Raw genomic sequence first — 22,607 nt, 5'->3', positions numbered from 1 at the left:
CATCATCCTGGAAGATGTGGTGCTGAAACCTGCCATTCCACACCTTACCATAAATGGCCAAGTTTAAAGCCCTCCTATCGAAACCTGCCCGCCAGCACTTCTGCATGCCAACCTGTCCTCCCTAACCCATCAAGTTTGACCTAAGCCCAGTGTGGAAGACACATTTGAGCCGCTCCTCCGGTCTCCTTGGCCGTCGACCTTGAAATTAATAAAGCCTTCTCTTTTCTCAAACACTGGTGCCATAGTATTGGCTTCTAGTGCGCCAGGCAACGGGCCCGTAGCTCGAAACGCGCCTGGTGGATGGAAGCTCCGTGAAGTGAGAACCCCTGCCCGCAAGGGCTGCTGTTACGAAGTTCGCTGAAGCGCAGCGCAGACTTGGCGTTTGCCTGGTGCGTGGCAATTACGGAATTATCGCCACATCCTCCCGGCCTCCGCTTCCAACAGCGCGGGCCGGGCACTCGCTTCCAGCCCACCCCACAACCTTAAGCCTTCCCCGCCGCCCCAGCAGCCCCCAGCCCCGCCCTGTGGAGAAGCCGCTTGAGAGTCTGGGCCTGGCCACGCGCCCGATGGACGACGCGGACCTGGCCTTCGGGAGTGAGGCCAGCGGAAAGTGCGCCGGCCTTCCCCTCCCCTGGCACCGCTCCAAACCAGCCCCACCCGCCCTGCCGCCGGCCGTCAGGTCCTGGGCTGTGCCGGAGCCTCCACGCGGGTGTGGCCCGCCCCTCTCCCCCAGGTGCGCGGTGTCAACACACCAAAAAGCAAACACCAGGGCCGAGTGGGCGACGGAGGCAGTCGCTGTTCAGTGTCGCCCCCTGCCGGGACCACGCCGCGCCGGGCACAGCGAAGTGAGGCTGCGCCTCCGACCTCGCAGCGCTCAGCCTCCTAAGTGGGCGGAATAACCTCACGCAAGTCATCAAACAAGAGGACTTCAGTGTTGCAACGAAGGAAGAGAAAGGGCCCCTGAGGAGGCGACATTCGCACTGCAGCGGCGCAGGGACCAGCCAGGCGGCTGAGGGCAAGGTCGTTCCCAGCAGCAGGGACCGCAAGGGCAAAGGCTTGGAGGGGGGAACGAGCTCGAGTTCCAGGACGGCCGAAGCCAGCGCAAATCGAGGAGGGGCTGCGGGGCAGGCAGGGGTGTCCCCCACAGGGCGACGGCGGCAAGAACTCGGGAACCGGGACTGCGAGCGGGTAAGGCTCGAAGGGGGGGCTGTAGCCTACGCGCCCGGAAGTGCGGCCGGGGTGCCGGCCGGGCCCATTGCCCAGAGCAGTTCTGCCCCTCTAGGGATCGCGGAGGCCTGGCTCTCGGTGGCGCCTGAGAGCTCCCTGCAGTCGGTCACCGAGGGAGGCTTCGGGCGGGGAGGCGGGTAAAGTGACGTAAACATGCGTTGCCCTCCAGGATTGGCGAACGCGGCTGTGGGGGCGGGAACTAAGGGGCAGGAGCCCCCAGGGATTGGCGGCTGCGCAGACGGGGCGGGGCAGCCCTTTGTCTGAGGGTGCTGTGGGATGCCGCTCCTTCGCGCGTGAAGCTGCGGCGTGGACGGTGAGTGGGGGCCGCCTGTCGGCGCCGGCCAGGACCCTCTCCCATCACGGACACCCGAGCCGGCGCGTCCTCCATACGAATCGTGGACTCTTCCCCGCGAGCACGCACTGCCCCTTCCGTTTACGCTGGTCCCCTCCCCTCAGGGACGCGCGGCGGCCTCCTCCCCAGGGCCAAGACCGCGCCCTCTCCCCGGTTCGGGGTTCCCACCCTTCCCCTCGCCCGGCCTTGGACCCCATCGGGCACTCCCGCGCCCCCGCCCGTCTCGGACGGCCTCTGTCCCTTCCGCGCCCCTCCCCCCGTGGGCCCCCTCAGAGCCCCGGCGTCCCTCCCACCTTGGATCTCCTCAGATCTCCGGCGTTGCTCCCCCTCGGGCCCTCCCGCGCGCTTTCTACCGGCGCCGTGCCTCGGGCCAGGTTGGCCGGAGTCCTAGGGGCGCAGTCCGGACCCCCGGGCCGCTCTTCTGGCCGCGCTCCTGGGGGTCTCGTGTCCCTTGGGATGGGCCCGGAAAGGGTTGGGGAGCTTCCCCAAAATATACAAATGGAGGTTTTTTCTGTTTTATGCACAACCTGAGGAGCCCCATGAAGACCCCGGCGGCGCACCGGGAGGACCACTTTATTTAGCTGTAAAAAGTCTTCCCGCTTCAAGACGAAAACGAGCTGCTTTCGAGTGTGCTGCTTGCCGGGTGTCTTATCCTCTCCCCGTTTTGCTGTCGATGCTGTCTTTTCTGTTACTTTGTCAGAGCCCTGTTTTAATGAATGAGCCCAACTCTTTGCAACACAGCAAATATTTTCCTTGTTGTTTATTGGCTTAATTTTAAAATTGAAAATAATATGCAATACTTGTAATGCAGGCATGTCAGAAAAATATAAGTCACCCCCCAACTCTCTGCCAGTGCATGAAGAGGCAGGAACTGTGAACAGTTTCGGATGCCGTTAGCGCTCTAGGCACGCGCGCACACCCTTTTTTCTGTCATCAAAGGGAAGCTGCTGTCGTTTGGACTAACACCGGGGCGGCAGGGGGCGCTCCGCTCGTCCTCCGCCGGGTCGGTGCGCGTGGATTTTTCAGTTCCTAACTGTCTTCTGGACGTAGGTTTCTCTGTCCGGTGGACTCTCCCAAGTGGGTAACGGTGGGAGATTGCCACTGACATTTCCGCCCCGTCCGCGGCTCTGGTCCTGTGCGCTTGACAGGTCACTGCATTCCTGCCAGGTCAACGTTTTTCGTTTATTGGTGAGGTTGAAATCCCTTCATTTGTGTTTTAGCCATTTGTATTACTTTGTGATTTACCAGCTCATATTTTTTTCCATGTGTGTTGAAAAGATACTTCTCAATTTGTCTTTTGACTCTGATTATGGTGTTTGGTTCTGGTTTGGGCTTTTTCAAAATAGAAAATTTTAAATTTTAAGAGTCAAATAGTTTGCCTTAAGGCATTTGGGGCTTTGTGCTGTGTTTTAAAATGGCTTTCCCCACTCCAAGATTATTTTAAAATAAACTCTTGTTTTCTGTGGTACTTGTAAAATGTTGGATATGTCTGGAATTTATATTTTCTTGTGGGGTGAGCGTGGACTCCAGCTTCGTTTTTTCCCCTAAATCATAGGCATTCTAATACTATTGATCTTTCCATTGATTTGAAAAACCACTTTTGTCATATACTAAATTGTTGCATGCCTTTAGGTCCATTTTTGGAGTTTGGTAGCTTTGATGCGCATACGATTTTGATTTATAAGCTGTGGATCTCTGGATCTCTGCTTTCTGCTTTTGGTATTTTGCTTAGAACGGCCCTTCTCACATAAAATAATAAAAATATACCTGTATTTTAAAGTTCTTTTTTATTGAATATAATAATTATACATATTTATGGGGTACATGTGATATTTTGATACAAGGATAGCATACAATGTATAATGATCAAATCAGGGTAATTAGGATATGTCACCTCAAACATCATTTTTTGTGTTGGAAGCATTTCACATATCTTCTTCTGGTTGTTTTGAAATATACAATAAATTAGTAACTACAGTCACCTTACCGTGGTATCAAACACTGGAACTTACTCATTATATCTGACTGTATGTTTGTAGTCATTAATTTACTTATGTTCACCTCCCCCCAGCCCCACCCTTCCCATCCTCTGGTAACCATCATTCTACCCTCTACCTCCATGAGACCAGCTTTTTAAACTCACACATACAAGTGAAAACATGCAGTATTTGTCTTTCTGTACCTGGCGTGTTTCAATTAACATAATGACCTCCAGTTCCATCCCTGTTGCTGCAAATAACATAATTTGATTATTTTTATAGCTGAATCATATTCCATTGTGTACATATACCACATTTTCTGTATCCATTTATTTGATGTACATTTTGGTTGATTCCATATCTTAGCTATTGTGAATAGTGCCGCAGTCAACATGTATGTTCAGATATTTTTTTGATATACTAACTTCCTTTCTTTTGGGTATATACCAAGCAGTGGAATTGCTGGGTCACATAGTGGATCTATTTTTAATTTTTCTCATATGCCTGTTGGCCATACATATTGTCTTTTTTTGATAAATTATTCAGATCATTTACGTGTTTTTTTTTTGTTTGTTTTGTTTTTTTTTTTGAGATGGAGTCTCGCTCTGTTGCCCAGGCTGGAGTGCAGTGGCGCAATCTCAGCTCACTGAAAGCTCCGCCTCCGGGGTTGACGCCATTCTCCTGCCTCAGCCTCCCGAGTAGCTGGGACTACAGGCGCCCGCCACCTCGCCCGGCTAGTTTTCGTATTTTTTAGTAGAGACGGGGTTTCACCGTGTTAGCCAGGATGGTCTCGATCTCCTGACCTCGTGATCCCCCCGTCTCGGCCTCCCAAAGTGCTGGGATTACAAGCTTGAGCCACCGCGCCTGGCCCATTTATGTGTTTTTAAATCAGATTAGTTGTTGCTTTCTGTTGAATTGTTTGACTCCCTTCTGCATTCTGGTTATTAATCCCTTATTGGATGGACAGTTTGTAAATATTTTCTCCCATTCTGTATGTTGTCTCTTCACTCTGCTGATTGTTTCCTTTCCTGTACAGAAGCTTTTTAGTTGATGTAATTCCATTTGTCTAGTTTGCTTTTGTTTCTGTGCTTTTGAGGTCTTACCCAAAAAATGTTTTCCCAGATCAGTGTCCTCAAGTGTTTCCTTGATGTTTTACAGCTTTCTTTATAGGGATCCTGTGCATTTCTAAGGTTTAATCTTGTTTCTTGTTGCTATTTGTTAAATAGATTTTTTTCCCTTCATATTTTCTGACTAGGTGTTACTGGTATATAAGCTATCATTTTGGTTGTTTTTTGTTTTGTTTGTTTATTTGCTTTTCATCTTTTGAGATGGAGTCTCGCTCTGTTGCTCAGGCTGGGGTGCAATGGTGGGATCTCGGCTCACTGCAAATTCCACCTCCCGGGTTCAAGCAATTCTCATGCCTCAGCCTCTGGAGGAGCTGGAATTACAGGCACGTGCCACCACACCCGGCTGATTTTTGTATTTTTAGCAGAGACGGGGTTTCACCATGTCACCCAGGCTGGTCTTGAACTCCTGACCTCAGGTGATCCACCCACCCTGGCCTCCCAAAGTGCTGGCATTACAGGCATGAGCCACTGTGCTCAGTGAGAAAGCTATCAATTTGGATACATATTTCTGATCATTAATTCTGGAAAGGTTGCAGGTTAGGGTTAGTTTAGGTTAGTTAGTTTAGATTAGGTTAAGTTTAGCAGTGTTTTGCCTTGTGCTCACAGGTGACTCAGAAGCTGCCTCTCTTGAAAGTGCTTTCACCCTGGGGGTAGGGGCTCCTTGGTGATGAAGAGGGAGCAGTGCTTGTTAGCAGGAAGTCCAGGGAGTAAGGATGATGAGAAGCAAGAGAAGGCAGTGGCTCTGGAGGAGATCCTGGCAGCTCACCCCAGACCAGGAGACTCCAAATCTGCCTGTCCCAGTGTGTCACCATGTTCAGGGTCCTCTGGAATGACAGGCATACTGCTTTGTCACATCAAGACAGTCAGGAGTTCCAAAAAGAGTGATAGGAGTGTCTCACTGCGATGTGGCTTTCGATCACCTAAAGAAAACTGGAAAGCCAGTTGCTGTTAACAACATTGATCTATTGTTTTTGTTTTGGATTATTCCTTAGGAAAATTTTCAAAATTGAAATTCCTGAGTTTGAAAAATGAACTCTTCATGCTGCCACCTTTGTGACCAGTGGGTGGGTGGGATCGTTGCTCAGCCAGTGCCCTGAGTGGGTGTTCTTTATATTGCCCATTTGTTAGCTGTTGGCATGGCCTCAAGAGGGGGGTCCTCAAATTCCACTTCCAGTATTCGATGGCGGTGATTTCCAGCCTGTCCCAGCCCCTGGCCTTGGAGCCTGGCATCTATAGAGGACTCGTCATGAGCCTGTCTTTTAATTTTTAAAAACGGTCCACATCACGCTCTCTCCCTGCCTGAAGTGTGTTCTCATGGAGCAAAGCCTGGAGTTGGACCTCAGAATCCCGCGAAGTGTGGATGGAGTGTGTTGTTAAAAGCCAGTTTCTGTCACCCCAGACAGCTCTTACGTTTTCCTGCTTGAGTATGCAAGGTTTAGGTTGAGGCCCATGGTGTTTGCCTGGCCTGGTTTCAGGCTTGTTCCAGGAAACTGAAACCTTTTATCTGCCATAGTATAAGGAAAAAAATTAAACTAGTTAATACCAGTTTTAAAATGTATATTGTATATATTTTTAAATATTTAGTTAGTTATTGAGACAGGGATTCATTCTGTTGCCCAGGGTGGAGTGTAGTGGTGCAGTCACAGCTTACTGCAGTCTTGACCTCCTGGGCTCAAGCAGTCTTCCCATCTCAGCCTCCAGAGTACCTGGGTCTACAGACTAGCTAATATTTAAAAATTTTTTGTAGAGACGGGGTCTCACTGTATTGTCCAGGGTGGTCTTGAACTCCTGAACTCAGGCAATTCTCCCACTTTGGCCTCCCAAAGTACTAGGATTGTAGGTATGAGTCACCATGCCCAGCCATTTTTGTTCATTTATTACCAGAATACAATCAGACTTTGTGATTTTTTTTTTTTTTTTGGATATAGAGTCTCACTCTGTCACGCAGGCTGGAGTGCTGTGGCACAATCTCGGCTGAATGCAACCTCTGCCTCCCAAGTTCAAGCAATTCTCTTGCCTCAGCCTCCCAAGTAGCTGGGGTTACAGGCGCCTGCCACCACGCCTGGCTAATTTTTTTGTATTTTTATTAGAGACGGGGTTTCACTATGTTGGCCAGGCTGGTCTCAAACTCCTGTGGCCTCCCAAAGTGCTGGGATTACAGGTATTAGCCACTGCGCCCGGCCGATTTTTTTTTTTTTAATTAGCAATATGTGAAGGTCATCTTTCAATAGAGACCTGATACTGCATTTCGTGTTTATGCTTTTCTGAGACTCACCCCAGGTGGCAGTCTTTCCCTTTCACTTCTCCTTGCCGCACACTTGTTGACAGCCTGGTATTGTCCTTTGGAGTTTTTCCTCTGTGTGTTAATTTAATCAAATAGATAATAACACCTTATCCAGCAGCATCCTCCTCTGAGCCAAGCCTGTTCTTAGCACTCTCCTCTCACCAACCACGTGATCTCCAGGCCTTCAGAGGAGTGTGTCATCTCCTGGATTTACAGGTGGGGCCTCAGTGCAGCTGGCCCAAGTGAGGCAGGTGAACCAGTCCCAGGTCCTTGTGACACACATACCCTTCATGGGCTCGGGGTCATAGTTTACAAAATGAGATTGTCCCCTGCATGCTGACCCCATGCTGCATTTTCACTCACCCATCTGGCGACCTGACACAGCATACATCTTCCTCTTTAGCAGGTATGTAACTTGTATGTGGAAGGACCAACATAGCATTTGCCTCAGCAACATCCTTGAATCTGCACCCTCACCCACATCCATTCTTATAAGGTACCTACTATCCAAGAGCCAGTCTGATTTGCCGAAATACTGCTAGGTAGCCTTCTTAAGAGTATGAGAAACTCCACTTTCCCACGCCTGCCAGTGGCAAGTGTTGACTCCGTACTTGCTATTACAAATGGCATAAAGTGTGAGCTCATTGCTCTTCATTCATTTATTCAACAAACAGGCTGGGTGTGGTGGCTCAGGCCTGTAATCTTGACACTTTCAGAGGCCAAGGAGGGAGGATCCCTTGAGCCCAGGAGTTCAAGACTAGTCTGGACAACATAACAAGACCTCGTCTCTACCAAAAAAAATTAAATTATCCAGGCGTAGTGGTGCGACCTGTAATTCTGGCTACTTGGGAGGCTGAAGTGGGAGGATCACCTGGAGCCCAGGAGTTGGAGGCTGCATTGAGCTGTGATTAAGCCACTGTACTCCAGCCTGGACTACAAAGTGAGACCCTGTCTCTAAGAAATTAATTAAAAGTTTTAAAAAGTACATTGCCTGGCAATTTTTAAGCATTAGCCTAGAAGTAATTAAAAAAAAAAAAAAAAACAGTCGACCACTGATTACTCTGTTGGGCCTGCTTCTTGGTCTGCTGGTGCAGGAGAAAGGGATAGGGTGAGAGCTGGGTGGGGCCAGGGCTGCTGCAGTGGGTGGGGCAGAGGTCTCTAAGAGATGGATGGGAGCACAGGCCAAGGGATAAAGGGCTGCAGGGCTCTGAGGAAAATCACAAAGTTTGGGGCATGCCCAGAGGAGCCAGTGGGGTCCTGGGAGGACCTTGGAGCAGAGGACAGTCACTATGTTCTCACAGGAAGGTAGATGGAGGGGCTTGGTTGGCAGACTGCTGAGAGCTGCTGAACATCTAGGGGTGGTTGTCATGGGGCAGGGAGGGTGAGATGGGCAACATGGTCAGGTTCTGGATATGCTTGGAAGGTGAATTAGAAATGTGAGAGTGAAGAAGGAAGGAGGCTTATGTACAGGTTCACAGACCAAGCTGGGCGCAGAAATGGTGGTAGAGGAGGTGCTCGGTTTGGAATATTAAATGTCTGAGATGCTATGAGACACCCATATTGAAATGTTGAGTCAGAGGGACGGGGGATCACCAGCTCAAGTGTACCAAAAGAGCTACTGGGCTCAACTGACTTTTCAGACTCACAGGACAACCATGCCTAGCAACAGGTTCATGGAAAAGCTGGCCAGCATCATTCAGCAGCCATCCAGGGAGTACTCGGGTGCATAAACACAAGATGCAGGTAGAAGGAGGAGTTAGCCTAGTCAAAAGCCTCGTGGTCATACAAGCCACACCTCCTGTGTCGGGAGAACTGGCTGCAAGACCTGCTCAGGAGGCCCTGAATGTACTTCCTGTGGTTGTTCATCATTGAGTCCCAGCCCAGGTGTGGTTGGGCCGTAGAGAGAATGACCACCCACCTCTGCCAGGTTTCCAGGGGACTAGAGCTGTGCATTCACCAAAGGTCAAATTCATGTGCAGGGCCAGGTGCAGTGACTCACGCCTGTAATTCCAGCACTTTGGGAGGCTGAGAGGGGCAGATCACTTGAGCTTAGGGGTTCGAGACCAGCCTGGGCAACATGGTGAAACCCCGTCTCTACAAAAGTACAAAATTAGCCGGGTATGGAGGCAGGTGCCTGTTGTCCCAGCTACTCAGGAGACTAAGGTAGGAGGATCGCTTGAGCCTGCGAAACGGAGGTTGCACTGAGTCGAGATCATACCACTGCACTCCAGCCTGGGCAACGGAGCGAGATTCTGTTTCAAAATAAAAAAATGGTAGATCTGTGCGCTGGTGGGTGACCCATGGAAAGGGTCAGGGTGTGGTAGGAGAGAAGGCACTTCTGCCCTTGAGGATAGGCAGATGTCAGACAGGGGGACCAGGAGCACATGAGGCCACTGTTAATGATCACACTTGGTCTTCGTCTTAATCCAAAATTGGTTACTGTTGGGCTGGGCGCAGTGGCTCATGCCTGTAATCCCAGCACTTTGGGAGGCCGAGGCAGGTGGATCACCTGAGGTCAGGAGTTCAAGACCAGCCTGACCAAGATGGTGAAACCCCGTCTCTACTAAAAATACAAAAAAAATTAGCTGGGCATGGTGGTGGGTGCTTGTAATCCCAGGTACTCGGGAAGCTGAGGCAGGATAATTGCTTGAACCTGGGAGGCGGAGGTTGCAGTGAGCCATGATCGTGCCGTTGTACCCCAGCCTGTGTGACAGAGCAAGACTTCGTCTCAAAAAAAAAAAAATTGGTGACTGCACATGGTGGCTCACGCCTGTAATCCCAGCACTTTGGGAGGCCGAGGCGGGCGGATCACCTGAGGTCAGGAGTTCGAGACCAGCCTGACCAACATGGGGAAACCCTGTCTCTACTAAAAATACAAAAAATAGCCGGGCGAGGTGGCGGGTGCCTGTAGTCCCAGCTACTCGGGAGGCTGAGGCAGGAGAATGGCGTGAACCCAGGAGGCGGAGCTGGCAGTGAGCCAAGATCACACCACTGCACTCCAGCCTGGGCAACAGAGTGAGACTCTGTCTCAAAAAAAAAAAAATACAAAAACAATTAGCCGGGCATGGTGGCACATGCCTGTAATCCCAGCTACTCGAGAGGCTGAGACAGGAGAATCACTTGAACCCAGGAGATGGAGGTTGTGGTGAGCCAAGTTCTCGCCCTGCACTCCAGCCTGGGCAACAAGAGTGAAACTCTGTCTCAAAACAAACAAACAAAAAAAATTGGTTATTAATGTATCCCATCTGGGTACACACAAGTTACTAAAGGAACCACTGATTTCCTGCTGAACTAAAATGTACCATTTTTGTTATCTTCCAACTTCCCACATACCTATCTGGCCTCATCTGTTCCTCTATCGACAACCTGCTGGTTTAATTACAGTGCCTTCCTACCCACCCTTGGCTCTGATTCCTGGCAGGGCAGGCCCTACCCCCTGTTCTTTCCTATTCTCTAGCATCCATTCTTCTTATGAATTCTCAAGTAGTTTTAGTCATTCCTTTAAAAGACTTCTGTTGGAATTCTAATTAGAATTGCATTGCACTTACACAGAAATGTGCACACACACACACATTTGGAGGGAGTGGGCATTTTTGGAGAACAGCAGCACAGGGGAGGGTTGAGAGTCAGCCTCTCTCCATCCATGTTTCCCTGTCCTGTTCTTCAGAGGCAAGCAGTTAGTTGATTGTGTATCTTCCTGAAAGTTGTCTATGCAAATATATACATATATCTGATGTGTGTTTGTTGTTTTGCTTTGAGACAGGGTCTCACTCTGTTGCCCGGGCTGGAGTGCAGTGGCACAATCTCAGCTCACTGCAACCTCCGCCTCCTGGGTTCAAGTGATTCTCCTGCCTTAGCCTCCTGAGTAGCTGGGATTACAGGCATGCACCACCACACCCAGCTGTTTTTTTTTTTTTTTTTTTTTTTTTGAGATGGAGTTTTGCTCTTGTTGCCCAGGCTGAAGTGCAATGGCATGATCTTGGCTCATCGCAACCTCCGCCTCCCAGGTTCAAGCAGTTCTCCTGCCTCAGCGTCCCGAGTAGCTGGGACTACAGGCATGCACCATCACGCCTGGCTAATTTTGTGTTTTTAGTAGAGACGGGGTTTCCCCATGTTGGTCATGGCTGGTCTTGAACTCCCAACCTCGGATGATCCGTCTGCCTCAGCCTCCCAATGTGCTGGAATTACAGGCGTGAGCCACTGCGCCCGGCCTGATTTTTGTATTTTTAGTAGAGACGGGGTTTCACCCTGTTGGCCAGGCTGGTCTCAAACTCCTGACAGGTGATCTACCCGCCTCGCCCTCCCAAAGTGCTGAGATTACAGGTATGAGCCACCATGCCTGCCTGTATCTGATGTTTTATAGACAATGGAATTACGATATCCCTTGACTTCTGCCCCCAGGCCCTTTCTTCCGGGCAGCCCTGACACCGATTTTGTCACTCTTAAAGCACCCTGTTTGTTGTGGTGCCCATCTGAGGCAAGCATGTGAGGGGGTTGGTTGCTTTCTTATACCACGTTTTTCTGGAGTGATCTCCCACCTTTGGTCACCTGCTTGGTTTCTGTGTCCCTGTCACAGACCTTGATGCTCCAAAGGACTGTGAACCCTATCCTGTACAGGACCAAATGTGTCAGGAAAGCTCTTGCCCGCACTCCCCCTTTTTCCCAGCCATTTGGGTGTGTGTCAGATACCCTTGCTTACCTTGTCGTGTTACGTTCCAGCACAGGCCCCACTACCCCAAGCATCCCTTTCTCACTTGATGACAAGTTTTCCTTCAGCTGCTCAGACCAGATCCCTGGGCCACTGTTGACTCAGTTTGTCCAGAACTGACCACTTCTCATGCCTCCCCTTTGAATACCTGGTTGAACCTGGTGCCACACTGGAGCACCAGGGCTGCCTAAGCGTGGGGTGAGGGGAGTCTTATTGTCACCCTGGTGGCCAAGGCTTTCTTAATTGGGAGGGTGTTTGGGGAAGCAGCTTGGCCTGATGCCTGTATCCCCCACATGACTTGGGGACAGTCTGGTACTTGTGTGAGTGCCTCAGGTATAGAACACACAGGGCCTTGGTGAGCTGGTATCCTTGTGTATGGCAGGACCATGGGCCGGGACCAGGGTGCAGCAAGTGCCTTGCACCTGGTGTTCAGAGAGCCCAGTACTGGCTGGGCAGACCCAGAAACTGTGTGTTCAGGGCCTGGACAGGCTCCTGAACCATAGGGTCAGAGTTCACGGGGGAGGCAAGGCAGACCAAGGCTGCAAAAGTAGCAGCTCCTTGCACCTGACCTCAGTGTGCCCCTCACTGACTCTGAGGCCCAGGGATCCCCTGAGGGCCCCCCAGGAAGTTAGGGTCTCAAGACCATGCCCCTCATTTGCCCCCTCCTCTTCCTCAGCCCCAGAGGCTCCTTCAATTTCTGTGATCCTCAGAGGCCCCAGGAGACCAGGTGATGGCAGCAGCCAGGCTCTTGCCAGTGCCGGCAGGACCCCAGGTAAACTGTCCCCAATGCTTATGCAGTGCCCCCAGCCAGAGCCCTGTGGTTCCTTCTGTGCCCCATAGAGCTCCTGAGAGAGCCAGAGCATCACTGCATCCCCTGAACTCTGTGGCCCCTTCCCAGTACCCACCTCAGCTCACAGAGCCCCTCCCCCACATTGCCAACTGCATCCCCTGAACTCTGTGGCCCCTTCCCAGTACCCACCTCAGCTCACAGAGCCCCTCCCCGCATTGCCACTGCTCATGTCACATGCACCCACTCCCCATCACAGAGGTCAGGATTTGGTCTTACCTGCAGCAGCCCCTGTCATTCCAGGCCAAGTTGACCTTCGAGGATGTGGCTGTGCTCCTCTCCCAGGATGAATGGGACCGCCTGTGTCCTGCTCAGAGAGGCCTCTACAGAAATGTGATGATGGAAACCTATGGGAATGTAGTCTCATTGGGTAAGCCCCCTTAGCAGGCCTTGTCTGTGTATCTGTGTATTAGACTGGGGTGGGGGCTTCTCAGGGTACGGGGCCTGGGGCAGGCTGGTCCTGGAGGTTTGCTCTCATCACCTCTCTGGGTGCTCAGCTCCAGCAGAAGGTCAGTCCTGTCCATTTTCATGTCCCCACAAGTGGCTTGGGCAGGGGGAGGGGGCTCTGTAAATATTGTATAAACAAAGACTTCCCTCCCCACGAGCAGGACTTCCAGGATCCAAGCCTGACATAATCTCCCAGCTGGAACGAGGGGAAGATCCCTGGGTCCTGGACAGGAAGGGGACTAAGAAGAGCCAGGGCCTGTGGAGTGACTACTCAGGTGAGTGAGGAGAGCTGGCCCCTCCCTCACGAGGGCTAAACAGGTCCTGAGCAAAGCTGTGGAGCTAGTTCATACTGAGCCGCTGATTGGAGTGGCTTCCACCTGGGGTAAAACCTTATCTGGCCTTGTCTGGCAAAGGAGTCTGGACTGGGGGTTGCTGAATCAGGTGGCAGTCAGTGGTGGGAAGTGAGCAGAGCAGTGAATTTCAACAAGCTGATGTGCAGAGCCATGTAGAGGAAGTTAGGGCGTGGCTGCAGTGATTCTGTCCCTGGACTGGTTAGCCAGATTTGCTCCTAATAGGACATTCAGGTTTTGAGAGTTACCTGGTGATTTAGAAAAGAACAAAGCATCCTAAATGTGGAAAGGAAGTGTCTCAACCTAACACTCAAGGTGAAGTGCTGAAAACACACAGGTTCATCTCAAGAACAAGACAAAGGAGCCCGCCATCCCCATGTCCATATAACACTGTACTGGGCATCCCATGTATGAAATAAGGCAAAACCGGCCGGGCGCGGTGGCTCACGCCTGTAATCCCAGCACTTTGGGAGGCCGAGGCGAGCGGATCACAAGGTCAGGAGATTGAGACCATCCTGGCTAACACGGTGAAACCCCGTCTCTACTAAAAATAGAAAAAAATTAGCTGGGCGTGGTGGCGGGCGCCTGTAGTCCCAGCTACTCGGGAGGCTGAGGCAGGAGAATGGTGTGCACCCGGGAGGCGGAGGTTGCAGTGAGCTGAGATTGCGCTACTGAACTCCAGCCTGGGTGACAGAGTGAGACTCTGTTTCAAAAAAGAAATAAAAATAAAAAATAAGGCAAAATCAAAGCTATAAGAATTGGAAAGAAAAAAGCATTGTTTGCAGTTTATGTGATTGTCAGCCTGGAAAATGATTGATTAAAATTTCACAAGGGAAATTACCAGTTTTGCTGGATACAAATTTTTTTTTTTTTTTTTTTGAGACAGAGTCTCACTCTCGCCGAGGCTGGAGTGCAGTGGCGCAATGTTGGCTCACTGCAAGCTCCACCTCCTGGGTTCACACCATTCTCCTGCCTCAGCCTCCTGAGTAGGTGCCCGCCACCACACCCAGCTTTTTTTCTTTATTTTTTTTTTTGAGATGGAGTCTTGCTCTGTCGCCCAGGCTGGAGTGCAGTGGTGCAATCTCCGCTCACTGCAAGCTCCGCCACCTCCCAGGTTTATGCCATTCTCCTGCCTCAGCTTCCCAAGAAGCTGGGACTACAGGCGCCCGCCACCACGCCCAACTAATTTTTTTTTATTTTTAGTAGAGATGGGGTTTCACCGTGTTAACTAGGATGGTCTTGATCTCCTGACCTCGTGATCCACCCATCTTGGCCTCCCAAAGTGCTAGGATTACAGGCGTGAGCCACCGCGCCTGGCCGGTTCAAGCAATTCTTTTGCCTCAGCTTCTTGAATAGCTGGTATTACAGGTCCATGCCACCATGCCCAGCTAATTTTTGTAGTTTTAGTAGAGACAGGATTTCACCATGTTGGCCAGGCTAGTCTCGAACTTCTGACCTCAGGTGATCCACCTGCCTCAGCCTCCCAAAGTGCTGGTATTACAGGCATGAGCCACTGCACCTGGCCAAAAATGTTTTATTTATATTTGTCAGCAACCAGCAAAGGTGTAATATTTTAAAAGATAACATTTATAATAGCATCAGGAATATAAAGTATCCAAGAATTAATCTAACAAAAGATGTACAAGACCTTTAGATGGAAAAAATTATAAAAGGAAAGATGGTGCATAGATCCAACCCTGAAGTTCGTGTTTGTGGTTGCTTAAGGCAAAGAACCTCTGACTTCAGTAAGGTGATGTCTGAGTCTTAGGAAAACCTCCATCAGCCTGTCCTGCCATAGTGTGCCCCACTCAGGGTGAGCAGGGACAGTTCGGGCAACACCTCTGCTGGCTGATCAGCTTCGGCGTTTCAGATGTGGTGGTTTTCCCCTTGAAAGCTCCTCCTCATTTCTAAAGTAGCTTTATGTAGATAGGGCACCAGGTGTTACAGTCTACCTCTTCCTGGCCTGCAAAATCAGATATCCTCAGAGGAACAAGGTACATGCCAGCCCTAGAGGAATTTAATTTTCCAAGTGACTGTGAACAAGAAGACACATCATCATGTCTTGGAAATCTTGCATAGAACTTCTGCTTGCTGACTGCAGCTGTAGGAGGCAAGAAAACACAGGAGGGCATTTTGCCGCCACTGCCAAACCAGTCCTGGGCTCTCTCGTGTCCAGCTATGTACTCACCTGATGGAGAGCTTAAACTCCCTTTGAGTGCCCTTTGAATTTGATACCACAGAGACTGTGAAATTCTCTGGGAGCATGGCTGGTTGGAGATGAGAAGTTTTTTCACAGAAGCACCTGGTCACCTCACCTCTGGCACAGGCCACAGAGGACAGTGGGACTGAGTGAGTTTTAGATTACTGATGTGCATAGAAGCAGAAGCCACCTGCCACAACCTGGATTACTGCCGCTGGCATCAGAGCAGGTGAGGAGTGGAATATGCCTTTGTCTTGTCCTGGCAGTTCCTCAGGATGGTAAGTGTGTGCACCTGCCCAGCCCTGCCTCTGCTGTTTATAACTCAGTAAATTACATGTTCTAATAGCAATGGAAGGATTTGCCACTCTTTTTTGTTTTTGTTTTTTGAGAGATGGAGTCTTGCTCTGTCCCCCAGGCTGGAGTGCAGTGGTGAGATCTCAGCTCACTGCAACCTCTTTGCCTCCGGGGTTCAAGCGATTCTCCTGCCTCAACTTCCCTAGTAGCTGGGACTACAGACATGCACCACCACATCCCACATCCAGCTAATTTTTGTATATTTTAGTAGAGATGGGATTTCACTATATGTTGGCCAGGCTGGTCTCGAACTTCTGACCTCAAGTGATCCACTCGCCTCGGCCTCCCAAAGTGCTGGGATTACAGATGTGAGCCACTGTGCCCGGCCAGGATTTTCTACTCTTGAAGGGAGTATTTTGTTGTCACTTCAACTTGCTGTTTTTTTTCCAGACAACCTCAAATGTGACCACGCTACAGCCTGTACACAAGACAGTTTATCTTGTCCATGGGGTAAGTGTATACCTGATCTTTTTAATTCAGTACAATCTCTGAAGGTGTTAATGCTCATGTTCTACAAGAATGTAGAGGCTACTCAGGGTGCTATGAAGCGTGTTAAACAACTCACACAATTGCTACAAAACACCAGGGAGGGGCTTTTTGTGTTTTTTAATATTTAAAACATTTTTCCTTTTCTTGTGAGCCATAGTAAGCCTAGAGAGATTACTGGGTTTTATAATTAAAATTTATATCTGTGAAATCACTTTTTTTCCTTTTTTTTGTCATGCTTAAAACATACTTCCCTACTTTATACTTAAAACAACAACTGAAACCATCATTCTAAAAGCAAGTGACTCTTGGCTGAAGTCCAGCTTCTGCAGAGTATGGATGCAAGGTGCAGGCAAGTTTGACCTTCACAGCAACTTGAGTCTGTCTCACAGACAGTCATATGATGCTTTCGTGCCATGGATGATTGAGCAAGTAATCTCTTATACAGTTAGTTTAGTGTGTGTGTGTGTGTGTGTGTGTGTTTCAGGCTGGAGTACATTGTAGAGACAGGGTCTTGCTATGTTGCCCAAGCTGGTCTCAAACTCCTGGGCTCAAGCAATCCTCCTGCCTCAGCCTCCCAACATGCTGGGATTACAGGCATGAGCCACTGTGCCTGGCCTATGTTTCATTATTAAAGGCATCTTGCCCATCTTGTCATCAGGTCAGAAGCCACCCATTCAGGAACCTTTTTTTTTTTTTAGACAGGCTGTCACTCTGTTGCCCAGGCTGGAGTACAGTGGCATAATCATGACTCATCACAGTTTCAACCTCCTGGGCTCAAGCATTCCTCCCACTTCAGCTTCCTGAGAGTAGCTATAACCGCAGGTGTAGACCACCATACCCAGCTAATTTTTGTAGAGATGGGGTTTCACCATGTTGCACAAGCTGGTCTTGAACTTCTGGCCTCAAGTGATCCTGCCGCCTTGCCCTCCCAAAGTGCTGGGATTACAGACATGAGCCACCACACCTGGTGAAACTTCAGACAATAGAAATAATACTTTTCCGTGTAAATGAGTAACTATTCCTTTAGCCTATAGGCTTTTATTCTGTGAAGATGAGGCTTATACATTAAAGAAAGAAAGAACTAAAACTTCTATCAGTTTAAAAAACATGTAGCCAGCCTAGGCAAGATACTGAGACCCCACACTACAAAATAAAATTTAAAAATTAGCCAGACATGGTGGTGCATTCCTGTAATCCCAGCCACATGGAGGCTGAGACAGGAGGATGGCTTGAGCCCAGGAGGTGGAGGTTGCAGTGAGCCGTGATCACACCACTGCACTCCAGCCTGGGTGACAGAGTGAGACCCTGTCTCAAAAAAACCCACACAGAGTAACTTTCTTTACTCAAGAGTAAATTGTTAAAAATGTGTTAAATGTTAAAAATTGTATTAAACTGGGCCGGGGGCGGTAGCTCACGCCTGTAATCCCAGCACTTTGAGAGGCCAAGGCGGATGGATCACCTGAGGTCAGGAGTTCGAAACCAGGCTGGCCAACATGGTGAAACCCCATCTCTACTAAAAATACAAAAAATTATCTGGGCGTGGTGGTGCATGCCTGTAATCCTAGCTCCTCGGGAGGCTGAGGCAGGAGAATCGCTTGAACCTGGGAGGCGGAGGTTGCAGTGAGCTGAGATCACACCATTGCACTCCAGCCTGGGCAATAAGACTGAAACTCCATCTCAAAAAAATTAAACTGAAGATAGTGAATTTAAATTTTTTAATTAAAAAAACTTAAATTCTCACTGTTTGAATTTGTCAATACACTTAATAAATAAATTCCTCTGAATAGAATAAAAAGACACAAATACTCAAAAAGAAAAGTAGGCACAAGTTTCTGCGTAGATTAGGAAAACCAAAGGGCCAATAAACAAGAAAACTGCTCAGCCTCATTATTCATCAGTAAAGTGGAAATCAGAACCACTGTGACACGATGTTACACCTTCAGAATGGAAAAAATGGAAAGATCTGACAATATCACATGTGGGTGAGGATGTAGGGCAGCTAATAGGGATATAAATTAACATAGCCACTTTGGAAAAGTATGGCATTGTCCAATGAAATTGAAAACATCACATCCTGAGAGAATGGAGATAAACTGAAGGGAAAAAAAAAAAAAAAAAACCTGAAATTGAAAACATGAATTCCTCTGTTTACCACTTCCCACTCTTGCATATGTATACAGCAAGGGCATTTGTGTGTAAGCACCAGGAAACATAGGAGAACCTTCACAGAAGCATGCTTCATGATTTAAAAAAAATTTGAAAATAATTCAGGACTGGGTGCCGTGGCTCATGCCTGTAATCCCAGCACTTTGGGAGGCCAAGGCGGGTGCATCACAACGTCAGGAGTTTGAGACCATCCTGGCCAACATGGTGAAACCCTGTCTCTACTAAAGATACAAAAAAATTAGCTGGCCGTGGTGGCATGTGCCTGTAATCCCAGCCACCAGGGAGGCTGAGGCAGGAGAATCACTTCAACCCAGGAGGCAGAGGTTGCAGTGAGCTGAGATCATGCCATTGCACTCCAGCCTGGGTGACAGGGTGAGACTCTGTCTCAAAAAAAAAAAGAATTATGTTCATAAACAGAATAGACATAAACAAACTATGGTATTTTAACCTAATGGAAAATACTGCAGTGAAAATGATTGAATAACTGCTGTACAACAACATGATATATCTCAAAAACATAATGCTGATGGGAAAACAAGTTCCAGAAGACTGTGCTCCATGAAATTACAGAAAGCTCAGAAACGTGCATAACTAAATAAAACAAAATAATGTTTAGAGCCAGGCACAATGGCTCAAGCCTGTAATCCCGGCACTTTGGGAGGCAAAGGCAGGAGGATCATTTGAGCCCCCCAGGAGCTTGAGGCTGCAGTGAGCTATGATAGCAGCCACTGCACTCCAGCTTGGGTGACAGAGCGAGACTCCTCGAAAAAAAAAAAAATCACTGTTGTCCTCAGCACCTCTTACCTCCCACCCACTCACACACAATCAGCCTGCAGAGCACTCGACCTGCTCCCAGAAGGGTCTCCACTCCAGCCTTTCCCGCCATCTGTGCTGCTGCTCCTGAAGGCCTCATCTGTGGCCTAAAGTTGGCAGCAGATTCCCATTATGTCCCTCTGCACCTTCAGTCTTGTCCTTCCCTCCCCTCCTCCTACCATTGCATGGTGCACATGAAAGTATCTTCCACATGGCAGGCCCAGTGGTTCACACCTGTAATCCCAGTACTTTGGGAGACTGAGGTGGGTGAATCACTTGAGGTCAAGAGTTCAAGACCAGTCTGGCCAACACGGCAAAACCCCATCTCTACTAAAAATACAAAAATTAGCCAGGCATGGTGGCGTGCGTCTATAATCCCAGTTACTCAGAAGGCTCAGACACAAGAATCGCTTGAACCCGAGAGGTGGGGGTTGCAGTGAGCCGTGATGGCACCACCGCACTCCAGCCTGGATAACAGAGCAAGGCTCCGTCTCAAAAAAAAAAAAGAGAAATTCTTTTCCACAAAGAGGTAACAGCACCACCACCCCTACCTCATGTACAATGTCTATTGGCCTCCAGATGGCACCCCCCAACTTGCTCATAATAACTTACACCTCTCCCTGCCTGCCCAAGTGCTGCTGTCTGCCCCACAGGGCACCCACGTTGTGTCGGCCTGCATTTCAGCTCTGTCCACATGAGGACCCCTGGGAGGGCAGGGCTCAGGCACCACTGGGCTATTGCCCTGCTGTTCTGTGGACTCCACGCAGGGGTGTGACCTCAAACTGGAGTTTGCACCTTTCTCTTAAACCTCACAATTAGCCTTGGCACATTCCTGTTTGGAAACATTATCTTCAGATTTCTAGTTGTTTGACACAGTTATGGTGGTTCTGTTCCTCTCTAGCTCACACAGACGTGTGCATTGAGGGATTTTGCACCTTCATCAGCAAGGCCAGTTTCAGTGTCGCACTAGCTCTTCAGTTTTGAGTAGCATTAACATTTTCATTTTGGATTTGTTCTTTCAGAATGTGAAACCAAGGGAGAGAGTCAAAGTACAGACTTGAGTCCGAAGCCATTAATTTCAGAGGAAACAGTGATTCTGGGGAAAACACCCTTGGGGAGGATTGATCAAGAAAATAATGAAACAAAGCGAAGCTTCTGTCTGAGTCCAAACTCTGTTGACCACCGTGAAGTTCAGGGCTTAAGCCAAAGCATGCCACTCACTCCACACCAGGCAGTGCCATGTGGAGAGAGGCCCTACATGTGTGTTGAGTGTGGGAAGTGCTTTGGCCGGAGTTCTCACCTCCTTCAGCATCAGCGTATCCACACTGGAGAGAAACCCTATGTGTGCAGTGTGTGTGGGAAGGCCTTCAGCCAGAGCTCAGTCCTTAGTAAACACAGGAGAATTCACACAGGTGAGAAGCCCTATGAGTGTAATGAGTGTGGAAAAGCCTTTAGAGTGAGCTCAGATCTTGCTCAGCATCACAAGATACATACGGGAGAGAAGCCTCACGAATGTCTTGAGTGTCGGAAAGCCTTCACTCAGCTCTCACATCTCATTCAGCACCAGCGGATCCACACGGGAGAAAGGCCGTACGTGTGTCCATTGTGTGGGAAAGCCTTCAACCATAGCACTGTCCTGCGGAGCCACCAGAGGGTACACACTGGGGAGAAGCCTCACAGGTGCAATGAGTGTGGGAAAACCTTCAGTGTGAAGAGGACACTGCTGCAGCACCAAAGGATCCACACCGGGGAGAAGCCCTACACGTGCAGTGAATGTGGGAAGGCCTTCAGCGACCGCTCAGTCCTCATTCAGCACCACAACGTGCACACTGGGGAGAAGCCCTATGAGTGCAGTGAGTGTGGGAAGACCTTCAGCCACCGGTCCACCCTGATGAATCACGAGCGGATCCACACCGAGGAAAAGCCCTATGCATGCTACGAATGCGGGAAGGCCTTCGTTCAGCACTCACACCTGATCCAGCACCAGAGAGTCCACACTGGGGAGAAACCCTATGTGTGTGGTGAATGTGGGCACGCCTTCAGTGCACGCCGGTCTCTGATCCAGCATGAGAGAATCCACACGGGTGAAAAGCCCTTCCAGTGCACAGAATGTGGCAAAGCCTTCAGCCTGAAAGCAACTCTGATTGTGCACTTGAGGACCCACACGGGTGAGAAGCCCTATGAATGCAATAGCTGTGGGAAGGCCTTCAGCCAGTATTCAGTGCTCATCCAGCACCAGCGAATCCACACAGGCGAGAAGCCCTACGAGTGCGGGGAGTGTGGCCGTGCCTTCAACCAGCACGGCCACCTAATCCAGCACCAGAAAGTGCACAGAAAGTTGTGACCCATGGCTGACACAAGAATCCATTCTCACAGAAACTGCACGTGGAACCACAAGCAGCCTTCAGCCCAAGAGAAGTTTCTGTTAACTCTATAGGAAGCCTTTCTTTGGTGATTCAATGTCACAAAATAACTCAAAAAAGAAGCAGTTAGCATGCTGTTCCTGTGGAAAAACTTCAGAGACTGCCTGTTTTATTTTCCTCAACATCTTGAAGTTATATTGGAGAGTAATCATAAAATTGTAGTGAATTTTGGTAAAAACAGCCATAATTCTTTCTTTGACATTAGTTTATTTGAACTAAGGTAATTTAAGGCATAAGAACTATTATCCCAATAAAATCTTACATTCCAAATAAAGTTCTTTTTCTAAGAACATTACATGCCCTTCCTAAATGTCAATTAACCATACTAATTATTGCACTTAAAATTTGAAAGTTGGACTATTTTCAGTATTCTCTTAGAACACTAGTGTTATATGGATAAAGTGATATAAAAAGATATTTTCATCAAGTATCATGTGAAATGGAAAGCCTAAGTGTGTGGAAACACCTGTTTTGTATGAAACAAGGAAAAAGTCTAAAGATATATTAGTGAGAAATTACATAAATTTAGAAAACTTTTTTTTTTTGGAGACAGTCTTGCTCTGTTGCCCAGGCTGGAGTGCAGTGGCACGATCTTGGCTCACTGCAGTCTCTGTGCCCTCAGATTCAAGCTTTTCTTGTGCCTCAGCCTCCCAAGTAACTAGGATTATAAGTATGCCCCATCATGCCTGGCTAATTTTTGTATTTTTAGTAGATACGGGTCTTACCATGTTGGCCAGGCTGGTCTCGAACTCCTGGCCTCAACTGATCCGCCCACCTTGGCCTCCGAAAGTGTTGGGATTACAGGCATGAGGCACCATGCCTGGCCTAGAAAACCCTTTAT

General features: G+C 49.1%; 1 protein-coding gene and 1 long non-coding RNA gene across 6 annotated transcripts in view; one reads left to right on the top strand and one right to left on the bottom strand.

Moving 5' to 3' along the window:
• The first annotated feature begins 649 nt into the window (after positions 1-649).
• On the top strand, positions 650-22,305 carry ZNF250 (zinc finger protein 250). Of its 3 annotated transcripts, none has more exons than XM_017883593.1 (6): positions 650-1,188; positions 12,354-12,449; positions 12,768-12,894; positions 13,133-13,246; positions 16,266-16,325; positions 20,366-22,305. In XM_017883593.1, the coding sequence occupies exons 2-6, from the start codon at positions 12,408-12,410 to the stop codon at positions 21,685-21,687; spliced, it is 1,665 nt and encodes a 554-aa protein (XP_017739082.1). In that variant the 5' UTR covers positions 650-1,188; positions 12,354-12,407; the 3' UTR covers positions 21,688-22,305. The 3 variants fall into 3 exon arrangements, with proteins under 3 accessions (XP_017739082.1, XP_017739081.1, XP_017739083.1); XM_017883592.1 differs by lacking the exon at positions 650-1,188 and adding an exon at positions 1,416-1,540; XM_017883594.1 differs by lacking the exon at positions 650-1,188 and adding an exon at positions 2,185-2,767.
• Positions 5,089-22,607, bottom strand: part of LOC108536628 (uncharacterized) — a 45,861-nt gene continuing 28,342 nt past the window's right edge. For 2 of the 3 annotated variants that reach the window (XR_001887571.1, XR_001887572.1), the window contains exons 3-4: positions 12,744-12,871; positions 5,089-6,189 (exon numbers count right to left, since the gene is read on the bottom strand). This is a non-coding gene — a long non-coding RNA (uncharacterized LOC108536628). The remainder of the gene's footprint in view (positions 6,190-12,743; positions 12,872-22,607) is intronic. The other variant, XR_001887573.1, reaches the window with a different exon arrangement.

The sequence above is a fragment of the Rhinopithecus bieti genome, unplaced genomic scaffold (genome assembly GCF_001698545.2).
Source record: "Rhinopithecus bieti isolate Rb0 unplaced genomic scaffold, ASM169854v2 scaffold_13617, whole genome shotgun sequence".
Classification (NCBI taxonomy): Eukaryota; Metazoa; Chordata; class Mammalia; order Primates; family Cercopithecidae; genus Rhinopithecus; species Rhinopithecus bieti.
The sequence above is the reverse complement of the archived record's forward strand: the minus strand, read 5'-3'. Positions and strand labels throughout refer to the sequence as shown.

Excerpts from the sequence above, each read along its gene's own strand:
- ZNF250 (XM_017883593.1), top strand. The coding sequence starts at position 12,408 with ATGGCAGCAGCCAGGCTCTTGCCAGTGCCGGCAGGACCCCAG. Across the intron at positions 12,450-12,767 it reads CAGTGCCGGCAGGACCCCAG|GCCAAGTTGACCTTCGAGGA; the intron begins GTAAACTGTCCC and ends CTGTCATTCCAG. Across the intron at positions 16,326-20,365 it reads CAGTTTATCTTGTCCATGGG|AATGTGAAACCAAGGGAGAG; the intron begins GTAAGTGTATAC and ends TTGTTCTTTCAG.